The sequence below is a fragment of the Gasterosteus aculeatus genome, chromosome 1 (assembly GCF_964276395.1).
Source record: "Gasterosteus aculeatus chromosome 1, fGasAcu3.hap1.1, whole genome shotgun sequence".
Taxonomy (NCBI): Eukaryota; Metazoa; Chordata; class Actinopteri; order Perciformes; family Gasterosteidae; genus Gasterosteus; species Gasterosteus aculeatus.
In genome coordinates, this window is record NC_135688.1 from 26097466 (window position 1) to 26109634 (window position 12169).

The following is a 12169-nucleotide window of genomic DNA, read 5'->3' on the forward strand; positions in this document are numbered from 1 at the left end:
GGTGTCTTGTCCCAATAGTTACCGGTTTCGGTTTAACAAAAAAAAACGTTAACCGGATTGTTGTAATCATGTAACACGAGCTAGTTAGCAATAAACATGTTATATTGCTAGTGCGTGACAGCGCACGTCGCCGGTGTTTGGCCGTTTTCGAGCGTTAGCAAGCCACAGAGGCAGGTAATAATCGTTAGCTTAGCACCCGACACGACAATTGTGGCTAATAACGTTGCCGTGCTCCTCTGCGAAAGTACACGGCTGGCAAGAAAACGTCTCTAAATTGTAAGCGACCTTGCTGTAATTCGGCGTTCGTCCTAAAAGGCAAATGGTAGTAATTTAATAATAAATAATAATTCAAGAACTTTTAGGCCTGGTGCGGCTGTTTCTCTCCTGCTAATATGCGGCAACGAACAGTGTGTACCCGCGGTAATGGTTAGCCTTTCAATACATTGAGCTTTATTTAAACCGTCAAGCTGCTTGTGTAAATGTCTCATCGGCCGAATTTTAGTTATAAGTATCAAGTATCAGGCCGACATGTTGAATGTTTTCAGGGGCTTTGTGGTTTTGGCGATACGAAGGAAACGATACATTCCCTAGATTTGCAATGGAGTCTGGTTCCACGGGCTCGCAGCGAAAAACTAGCATTTAAGTTGCATTGCTATTAACGATTAATCAAATGCCATGCTTATCCATTTCATTCTCCACGCCTTCATTCTGATATGAAGCATATCACAAAATCCTCTTCGTGGTAGATACTAGACTAGCGTCCTATAAAGAAACAAGTCGCACGGTAATTAATCGAGCCCACGTATTAATACATGTCATATGACGAAAATAGGATGGTCGCGTATAACTTGATTGTAAATATGAATGTAAAAACGGTGCATATAATGCCCCTTAAACATTCTGATATTCAGGAAGTTACTTGTGCTAGTTTTAATACTAATGACATAATTACTTTTTATACAGTAGCACAGTTCGTAGCATTGAACCATAAAGCCGTTTGGCACAACCCCGCCAGTGATTAAACAGCTGGGCGGTGAAACCGGATGCGAAGTAGATCTCTCCCAGCAAAAGGCCATAAATCGTACATCTGATAACTGATTGTGTTACACGTGTAATAAGTGACCCCCCGCCCGCACGCTGTAATTCGGATGCCCTGACCCCGGCTATCAGCCTCACACACTCAGATCGAGACGGTGCCGCCGCAGAGCGGCCGAGCATCGTGATGGTGTCGTTTTCATTAAGGCACCAGCGGAGCCTGGTGGGTGGAGGGTACAGACGGGACCCAGCCCCCCCACCGCAACCCCCCACGGCTCTGCTCTGCAGAGTGGAGACGATGTGTTCGTCTTTGCGGGGATCGCGGACCAGATCTTTCTGTGTGTGTGTGTGTGTGTGCGCGCGTGCGCTAAATGTCGATCCTAAGGATTGTCTACTGCGTCGGAATGTGTCAGTCACTAAATATTTGCTCTAATTGCCCTGTGATTGTCTGCAATCCGTGTCGCAGCCCCCCCTCCCCCACACCACACCAGGCAAAAAAAATGCTATTAATTGTTTGCTATAACCACCTCTTTTTTGACCATGCATTACGCGGGTTAGCTATAGGGCACGTTTGGAGATGATGACATTATCAGATATTGAATGGGTGGATGATGCTGTGTAATAGCTTTCACCCAAGATGCGGGGCCCCAATGGCTAAATAATTCATCGCCTCCCAGGAGGAAGCGGTTAGGGGGGGCGGGGGCTCTCTGCTGTTCCCATAATATTTGGTCCGGCCCATTAAATAATTCATCCACCTCTGCGTGAATTGTTTGTCCAATCGGTGACCTTGATCACGAGATTGAGGAAGCAAAATAAATCAATTCTTCAGAGAACACGGCACAATTATGATGGGAATGGATCAGGAGTCCCGTGGCGATGCCGGTTGCTAAGTGACAGCAGTAACTTTTTGCATGTTTTTTTCTTTCACCCATATATCGATGTGGAGGTCTGGACTCTAGGGACAGCCTGTCCGTCACTATGGCGACGGGCGGCGCCCGCGATTTATTTTACACGGCTGAATGTTGCGTCTTTGTCGCGTGTGCAAAAGGGAGCGAATAATTGATGACAGAAAACAATGTGTGTGATTTCTATTAGAGGTGGCTTCCTCATCGCAGTATATTGTATATTGTTCTCTAGCTGCTCCTGTGAGACTTTGTTGAAAGCAGAGTGTCTATTGCGGTGTTGTCTGGGTAATGGGTGGGTGTTTCAGTTGGTATCTCTCTCTCTCTCTCTCTCTCTCAGTGGGATTAGCTGTAGCAGTGTGTGTGTGTGTGCGCGCGTGTGTACGTGCGTGTGTGTGAAGAGCAGGGTGCCAGCTTCAATGGGAAAGTGGCCCAGTGAACAGCTCGGCCTCTCAGCGGCCAGCGCCTCCCCATCGACTCTCCACCTGGTCTTTGAGCACCTAGCTGGCCGCGGACACGTCGATCCCCGTCCCTCCACCCTCTCCTCCACTTCCCCGTTTGCCCTTTTTTTTTAAAAAACCTTCTCCCTCGCCTCCTTTTGCTCTCTCCCTCCACACCTCCCCGTTTCGCTCATCTTCCTCTCATTCCCCTCTGCGTCCCATGTCCCTGGCTGCCCTTCCCTTCTCCTCCAACTCTTCCTCCTCCACCCGCCTCCATCCTAAAGCAGAGTGGCTAATGAAGAGCCCCGTGTAGCCGGTGACTTTGGTTCGGCCGTCCCTCCGTAGCAGCGGCCGGCCTCGGGCCGCCGTGACTGGCTGTCGAGGCTCTGACGTCACACGGGGGGCCAGCTGTTGATTTGGCTCTGTCTCCAAGGCTGGCTGGCTTGATGGCTTGTGGCAGGTAGACTTGTGCTTGCACAGCACTCTCCCTCCCCGCCCCTCTCTCTCTCTCTCTCCATCTGACACCCACTCCTCCTCGCCCTCTCCCTTTTTACACCCCCCTCTGCCCGTCCTCCGCTCTCACTCAGTCGAGCGGGCGAGCAGGAGGCAGCAGGCAGCTGCCGAGGAGCGAGCTGGGAGGCGACTCCAGCCTCCTCTCCAGCAGATAGTGCCTCCTGTGCAATGGAAACTAAATGGTTGCGTAGCAGAAGGGATGGAGGGCAGAGCTGCCGGGGCAGGTAGGTCCTCCATCGTCCAATTTCTACTTGACTTGTTACGATTTCATCTTATTTCTCGAGCATTACTTTGTTATGCCTTTTCAACATTGTTTTATAGCTTCTTCTTTTTTGCCCGAGGCGAGCGCCTGTTGCATGCGCGTGAATCAATGCGAAACACCTTATTTTTGATCGGCTTCTTAAACCGTTTCCTGACAGCAAGTGGCTGTTTTGTTAACAGAGCGCACTTCGGCGGATCGAGCCGTCAGCTTTCCCAAATCTCCAATGCTGCCGCTGCGTTTTCATTAGGAGGGCAATTAGCCGAGATCAGCCAATAAGAGGCTTCTCCAGCCAAGCCTCCCCCTTTCTCCTGTTTTTCTGCAGGTGTGGACTGCAAATGGACTTTTAATGAGTCTGGCAGACTTTTTTTTATGTTAGTCTCCTCTCTGGGCTCCAGAAATTAAAACTGCTAGACTTGCATGTTAGTTTTGCGCTGTTTATTGTTCCTCCTCTAATTGCCGTGATTGATATTCCCCGGAGGCTCTCCTGTGGGAAAGGTAATGAATTACCTGCACACTCTGCTGTGGATTTAATTTATTAATGTTCCGTGCGTACCGGAGGCAAAGCGAGAGGCGCGATTAGAGGCTCATTTGCTCCTGTTTATGTTTCTCTTCTTTCGGTTCAGTTAGAAGCAGTCTCCTTTTATTTAAAACGACGCTTGCCCGAGAAATGCAGGCAAGCGGCGCGATAAAGCGATATAATTTCATAAGCTTTACACTAATCGTTTTTTTCTAGTCCAATTACGCAGCTCCCCTGTCAGCGCGCACCGCGCTGCGCAATTAGCACGGTATGTCGAGGAATTGGGGGATAAGTGTCGGGGGGGGGGGGGTAAACGCGTCGCTCCGCGGCTCAGAAATGTCCAGGTTTAGAAGTCCGGTATTTTGTTTTTATACTTTGCTTAGAGGCTCTTGTGGTTGACGAGGATGGAGTGTGGGGGGGGGCTTGATGGGGCTCGATGGTGCTCGACTCAGTTAGTGCCGTGTTTTAGCTCCAGACAAGAGCGCTGATCCACGCAGGTCAGAACGGAGCGGAGGCGTTCGAGGGAAAGGTTAGTCCTTTAGAGAGAGAGAGATAGAGCGAGTGAGAGAGAGAGAGAGAGAGAGGTATGTGTGTTCTTGTGAAAGGGGGGCGGGGGAAGTGCGTGTGTGTTGAAAAAAAATCTCATTAACTCGCCATGGAGTGCTATTAGCCGTCAGAGCGGTCCGTTAAGAGCCGGTGTATGAGTAACTCTGCTCACTTCAAGGCAACCGTCGTGACCCCAACTGGGTTTTTGGGGGCAGGGGGGTGGTGAAGGTAAATTAATTAATTAATTGCATTGTGTTGGTCTTACAGATTTCTTTCTTTTAAAAGATCCCCTTCTAATTGACCATACCAGGGTTTGACACATTCATGCGATTGTGCGTGCAGGTGTGTGTGATACATCGTTGTGTGTGTACGTGCATGAGAGAGGTTACACAGCAATACAAGATGGCGATGGTGCGACTGACGCCTCAGGGAGCCTCTTTTAAGGTTGCTGTTCGGCGGACGCAATACCAATGAACCACTCCCTGTGCAGCCACGGCGCGATGCGGCAGGGCGCACCGGTTCACATGCTGAGTGCCTGTGTGTGTGCACGTGTGGTTCCAAAGGTGTGTTTGCAGCAAAGCAAATGTCGACTCTTCCTTGCGTCCTTCAAAACTTTTTATTTATTGACAAGTCTGTTGTGCGCACACACACACACACACGCTGTGACATCCCAACTGCCGGACTCCTGTGTGTGTGTGTGTTACAGCTGCCGGTCCAGCACATTGTTGCTAAATCACAGCCTACAAAACTGCGTGTGCCAGGTTGTGTACTTTCCAGATGTAAGTAATTATAGAAATGACACACGGTGATGGATGATTCCTGCCTCGGCCCTCCCGCTTATCACAAGGATTCCTCCTCCCTCCCCAAAATGCGCTCCTGCTTTGGGTCATTCGGGGCGTTCGTCGGTGAGGGTTGTTAAAAGCGAACGGCGCCCCGGGACTCCCACCAATCGCCGTCTTCAGCGAGCCGCGCGCTGAGAGGGAACATCATAAAGCGCGCAGGGAGTCAACTCAACCTTTTTTCCCTCGGGGCTGAGCGCTCACCAAGACTGCTGCTCCCAACACGTGAACACCGAGAGAGGCACGCGGGGAGACAATGATCGCATAGTAACCGAGTAATGGATTTAGTCGTTCAATCAATTGTTTATTTTGTTTCTTGCAAAAAACAAACGTTGGATCCGGCTTGAACAATACTGACTCTCAAATCTGGTGGAATGGGGATCTGTGCATTTCTATTCTGTTTCTACATTATATACTGGTATTCTAATCTCTTGTTTGTTTCAAAGAATATTGACCGTGTTTATTCTTGGACCTTTTGTCGCTTTATGAAAGCACAATCCCAGTCTCTCCGACGCAGTGAGGCCGGTAACTGATTAATTCAATTTTTTTATTTTCATTTGTTTATTTTGTAAAGCCCACACAAAATTAATCAAACGGTGGTATCCGCTCGGTACGCACTAATCTGCATCGGCACCTAAAGAGTGAGTAAACCAGTTGGGATTTTGACTGCTCAAACAAAACAAGAAATTGATAGACGCTACCTAAAAATAAGCCTTTAGCACTATTTTATTGACCGAATGTTTCATCGACTAAATAATGGGCACATTCATCAATAATGAAATGATACTTTGCTTCAGCCCTAATCTGATGAAGTCCGTCAATAATGTCTCATTATCTGCCGAATTAAAGATGCAATTCGGCACAACAGTTGCAGGATGCGCACAGTAAATTAAAAATAATAATAATTTTGTGGAAAAGGCTGGCACAATTTTGCAGTGTCGCTCCACCGTTTAGCTGGAGGGGAATCCGCTCAAACATCTGAGATTGTAAACCGGGCGATTTGCAATTTATCTACCATCAAATGGCAGAGGATTTTTTTTTTGAGCCCCTGCCGCTCCCTGAATTCCTAATGCTTGTTTTTTTTTAGAGGCTGGCAGGGGGTGCCTTCTCCCGTTGCCTCATTCGCACTCCCATCTCTTGCGCTTATTAATTATTCATGGCGCGCAGGCACGCACAGTGCCAGAAATACACACACTCACACATGAGTTTTTTTTATTTTTTTATCTCAAGATATCTCAAGAGAAGCTGACGTTTGGGAGCCTGCTGTCGGTCCAATCACCCGCCTTCCCACGAACCTCTGACCCGGCTAACCCCCCCGCCCGCCTCTCTCGCCCGCAGGTCAGCAGGGGTCACGAGGGCACCGGAGGCCCCGGTTGCCGTTCAGAGCAGCTGAAGCCGACATGGGCAGAGAAGTCTCGAATGGCACCGGCAGGCTCAGCCTCATCGACCTCACCAGCTGCACCCTCCACCACTGGCTACGCACCAAGTACGTCTCCTCTTTGCTTGTGTTGGTCAAGAATAGGCAGCATCAGGCAGTATGGCGCATCCTGTGGAGATCTGAATGCACCCTGTCGAAATTTAGTGCAACAAAAAAGTCTGTAGAATATACTGTAGGCGTTCTGGGCTCTATATTCGGGTTCAGAACAATTTGTGATTAAATGTAAAGATTAAATGTCCATTTGAAGATATTAAGAAAAGTTATGTTTTTACCTAATGTGTGTTTAATATGACCAATATGTGCTGTGATAGAAATGTAGAGCTCAACTATCATTTTGTTTTAAACCAACAATATCTTTTTCACCATATCTACATGACTCACCAGCTACTACTTCCATAAAAACACAAGGAATAACATGTTCCTGTTATTTCCTGTTATTCTCATGTTCTCACTTGATCGTACCCCCTCCGCCCTGCTTCTCCAAAAAACCCACATTGAGTCTTTCCCCCTGCAGCAGTACAATGTCACCAATTAAATAGTTGTGCTATGCCAAGTCAATCTAATTTTTGAGCTCATCTCAGCCTTAAGACCAGCATACTCTTCTAGAAATGCAGCGATGGCCTGTTTCTCACATCAGTGTGCTCTGAATTGGGAAAAGACGCGTTAATGGCCGCCAAGCAATGAGTTTCAAACTCAACAAACTACATTACACCGGGAAAGGTTTATGCTGGTCCGAATAACCGGTGGAGCAGAAAGCCATTCCAAGCAGGGAAACCGAGTTAGAAGTTTTTCTCCTACTACCCTATCGCAGCATAAAAGCAAATAGCTATCATTACACGGAGTGAGTATTCCATAATAAGACATTACGATATTAGGAGAGCCTTAAATATATACATATCTCTTGAGAAAGATATGCCGTTGCCCATTTTCACTCTCCCTTGTGTGAGACCAATTTTTGCCTCCTTGTTAAAATTCCCATCCGATCCCATAATGCAACACTAAGGATCAAATGATGATCTAGATTACTCATGCAGCCAGAACATCAGGAGTTCCAAGAAGGCGCGCGGCGAAATTACCGCCGCCGCCAGAGACGAGGCGGCCAAGTCGGGATGCATCAAAGTCTGAAGCCAAATTTAGTCCAACGCTTCGGTCCCATGATATAAAAAAAACTGCGGCAGGAAGAATGGATGATTCGGCGAGGGACAAAACGGCGATCCGTCACAAGGCCTGGCTCCTGGAAAAAAAATATATAAATTGCAAATCTTCACTCGAGAGACTTCACTCATCATCAGAATGTCAGCGCCAGGCACTCAATATTCAAAGGCGGCGCCCGGCACTCTGGAGTATTAAGCTGTTTTTCCTCTCCGAATGTAAAAATAATGTAAAGTAGCAGCAGCAGCCGGCGTTGCTTTTGTGGAACCCTCTGACAGGTCATTGGGATTCAACATGTGACTCTCCAGGGCCCAGCTGCGTTTCAGCTAACCTCTTCGCATTGGGTTAGCGGCACGGGGAGCAGCCGCCAGTCAGTTTCTCCCACCAAAAGGGAAAGTTGTTCGATGACTCCCCCCCCCGCCCCTGTCCCCCTGCAGATCGGCTAGGCGCCGTCACACGCGTCTCCAGTTTTGACGTGACTTGGATGGGCCTTTTTTCTAATTAACCTATTAATCATAGCTCCCGTGTAGCAGATGTCTGCCCCTCCCTCCGCATGTCTAGTGCGAGTGTTTTCGCTGCGTGGGGGCCCCCCGACTGCATAATGAGGGCACGTCAGCAGCATGTACTCGCACGACGATATGAACACACGGAGGTCACGGCATTACACAATGGCTTCCTGCAGCGGGCCATAGGCAAAAAGCTGCTGCTTTAATCAGTTTTTATTCTGAAAAATTCTAAAAATTCTAAAAAAATCTAACACAGTCATATTAACACTCCAAGCACATCGTTTGAACCAAACTCTGGGTGTAGTCTAGAGTGTGATGTGCATGCATGAGATAAGTTTTTGGACTACTGCACCTACTATTGTCATGTCATTGGAGATGTTGAGCAAATGAAAACATATTTTTAGAATATATCTTTTTATGTAGTTGTAAATTATTTACAGTATTCCACTTTTTTTCTCACATGAAAAATATATTAAAAAAATATATATTACGGAATTTATTTTGTTACCAAATTAAGTTTAATACTGAATTAAACCTTTTTATGCAGTTTCACTGCCTTTTTAAGGCCTTAACACACCGGATGGCACATTTTTCATCCACGCGAGTCGTTTTTGTCATGAATACTTTCACACGGAGCGGCTAAAAAGCGGCACAGATTAAGCGATGGCATCGACAAAATCCCATTGTGTGGAACAGGGGCTACATGGTGCGAAATAAGAAGGCAGCGCAGACCGGATTCCGTCTTTTCTTAGACTTATAACATTTTTCTCCAGTTCATTTGTTAAGTCTGGATATATATGAAACGGCAATGTATCAATGGCTCATGGGTTCAATAAAGGTTTGGTCCAACCCGCAACCCTCCACGGCTCTTTCAGATTTCTGCAAACATCCATGTCAAAGGTTTTTTTAGCATTTTTAGTGGAGGGTGCAACCCGAAGACCCCCCCCCCCCCCCCCCCCCCACGGTGTCTTGTCCAATCACGTGCATTGTCTGCAGCTGCTGCTTTGGGACGGCAGAAAGGAGTGACTGATGATCACAGCCTGTGTCCATGACACCAAGCCCCTCTCCTCCTCCTCATCCCGAGCCTCCCGGCGACTTCACAGACCTTCCTCGCGGCGCACGTCGAGTTTCCACGTAGCCACAGAGCCCATCAGTGCAGTCGTCAGCGCCCCCCCGTGCAGCCGTCGCTACGACAACTCTCAATGGCCGCTATGAAAACATTAGCCAGGCGGCTCCATGGGAAATTAACATCTGCACTTGCTACATGCTGCAAATCATTCAGTTATTATTGCTGCAGTACTTTCAAAATAAAACATGTAAAACAAGATGGAGCGCACCGCAGATGAAGAGCATCTTGAACAAGTAAGTTTGATTCATTACTTTTATTGAACAATAGCTTATGTCAAATGTGTCCTATACGTGTTTTTGTAGACATATTCTTGTTTGTGTTGATTATGGCTTTGCTTGCTCAGTACATTATCCAGAAATAGTTTCAAATTGTTTGTTTAAACACTGACTGACTGTTTTTATTCCTCCGTGTAGAGGATGACGACCCGAGGCCTCCACAACCGGACACGAGTCTCAGCGCTGTAGCGTATACGTTTATTTACAGTTGAATTGTCTTATCTTGGTCAAAGATTTTTTTTTTGTTTTTTTGTTTTTTTTTAGTTGATGTTAACAGCTGACATTTTTTTTCTTTACTTGATGTCATCATTGGTAAATTTAGGTTACTCCGGACGACGTGACACAGAACTGCTGTATTGAACAAAAAACAGTATGATATTTGTCAAGGAAAATAAAATACATTTTGGTCCGTTTTTTTTATTTTATATTTTTGACTCATGAAAGGACAAAATGCCGTTGACGTATTGATGTATTTTGTCATAGTATTCACCAGCAGATAAAAAACTTCAGAGAGCTCGAAAAAATGATTAATAAATGCACAATAACATTATTAATTATTATTAAATCATTATTTTAATGAACCCTGACCCAATTATATGCAAGCCATGTACATGTACACCCACATGTTCATATCTTTTACATGCTAAATCTCCAATTGAAACTGCTTAATATTCGCCAAATATTATTTGGTCAACCGGACTAAAGCCCCCCCTCCAAATGTCTCTTTCAGGTTTTCCGCATTCTGCTGCATCTCCCAGTAAGACTTTGCAATGAGAATGTCCGACACAGCCGACGCTGAAACGATGAAGGTTTCCGAAGCCGCCCCCGCGCCGCCGAAAGACGATGGCGCCGACTCTGAGGTCGCCGACCAGAGCCAGACCGCCAGAGACGACCACAGCAGCAACAACGGGGACGCTCCGGTAAAGAGAGGCTGTTGTTTTTGTTGATGTTCCTCGGCCCGAACTGGCTTGATGCTCTGACAGACTTTTCTTTTTTTTTTTTTTTTTAGCTATTCCTTAAGCTGTCACGTATTCTATTCAGGGAGGAAGAAATGATCCCCCAAAAGCATAATCTGCACCGATCGAAATAATAATGCTGGGCTCGACTTCTTCTGTCGTTACCAAAACCGAACGTGGTTAAGTAGGAACCAGTGAATCTCATCAATCCTCCAACGGCTTAGATCACTTTCAAACACACTGCCAGTTAATTGGGTCTCTTTGTCATCATGATGTGGATGTGCTCTGGGACGCTGGGAAATTTAAATTTAAATTTTGCCTTTTAAGGTGATGCCTCACGCTAGATGCCTCCCTAGCTGGTTTGAGGAAAACCAGGGAGAAGAGAATAAATCTTTGTCTTTTGGCCGCGACCTAAAAATACGATTCAGGCCAAACTGTCCTCGTGGTCAGAAGGGAGAAGTCGGAGCGAGTGAGACGGGCAGGCAGATAATCGTGAGCTCAAATCCTAGTTTATCCACTTCCTCCGCCCCCCCTAACCGCGAGGTTCAGAATAAAAGCAGCGAGCGGTGTTGGGGGGGGTCAAGGAGAGGAGGAAGGTGATGAAGCACGAGAAGATGAGGGGGTTATTGAGCGGTGAAAAGTTAAGCATGAAGGTGGTAGTCTCGATGATTTGGAAGGCTCGTCCACCCAGTTATGCTATGTGAATAATATAATAATATAGTCATCCTTAAAATATGAGGTTGACTTCATGAGCAGTAAAACGCACCATTGCTCAATTCAATACACTCGGGCATTTTGCTGCTCCAGCTTCATCTTGTTCTGGTATGACCAGCAGATTAACAGGGCTAATGATAGCACAGAGTGCTGTTTAACGGACTGTCCTGAGCTCGCTCAACAGCGGCTCCAGCGCTACAATGTAGCCTCGGCGATTTTGTCTTCGAGGGGAGCGGAGAACGGAAGCCACCCCGCCATGCTACAGCTAGTCGCCGATCGGCTTAGCTTAGCGTCAGGTCTGACTAGACTAGTTATCCCTCCAGTGGCCAAAACGAGACTCGTACTGTATGTTGTTTTATCAAACTTCACCCCGAGCAAGCCTCCGTCCCTTCTGTCTCTCCTCGTCACACGAGGACAAGTCCCCCGACCTTTGACCGCCCGTCATTCTCTTGGGCTGGGGAGGAGCTGCGGCTAATTACTCTGCTCCGTGTAGGGGAACCGATTAAATGCCTGGAATGTTCAGAAATAGAGGCGGAGACGGGGGGGGGTGGCGGCGGGGATTGTAACGTGGAAAAGCATTCCGACAGAGGAAGCAGAAAGGTGGGGGGGAAAGCGTGAGAGGGGGTGACTTTGACACCATCTGCTTCCAGCTCTCCAGCTCCTGTCCTCTGCGGCAGGTGGCTGGTGACCGTCCTACTTCTGCTGACTTCAGCCCTTTCCCTCACCACCCCCGCCCCCCCCCCCCCCTACATTTTCCCCATTCCTTTTATCTCCTGCCGGCATTGTTCGTTTTCCCGACTGGCCGCCTAATTAGCCGGTGTAGTGGTGCGCTCGTGGTCCCAGCCCTCTCCTCCCCGCTCTTTCCTTCATCCATATTACTTGATATGGAAACGGTCCGGCGGGAGGGGGGAGGTCACAAGCGCTGGAGACGGGGCGCACAGCGGC

The 12169-nt window shown here is 47.6% G+C and overlaps 1 protein-coding gene across 45 annotated transcripts in view; it reads left to right on the forward strand.

Moving 5' to 3' along the window:
- Positions 1 to 12169, forward strand: part of r3hdm1 (R3H domain containing 1) — a 32419-nt gene that overhangs the window by 239 nt on the left and 20011 nt on the right. For 31 of the 45 annotated variants that reach the window (XR_013467131.1, XR_013467132.1, XR_013467126.1 and 28 more), the window contains exons 2-3: positions 6393 to 6540; positions 10285 to 10474. Coding sequence is in view for 33 of the 45 variants with exons in the window: in XM_078099135.1 (XP_077955261.1) it covers positions 10325 to 10474 (150 nt within the window). In the remaining 12 variants the exon portion in view is untranslated. Of the gene's footprint in view, positions 1 to 2598; positions 3115 to 6284; positions 6541 to 10284; positions 10475 to 12169 lie in introns of those variants that run through there. The other 14 variants (XR_013467133.1, XM_078099174.1, XM_078099163.1 and 11 more) reach the window with 5 other exon arrangements.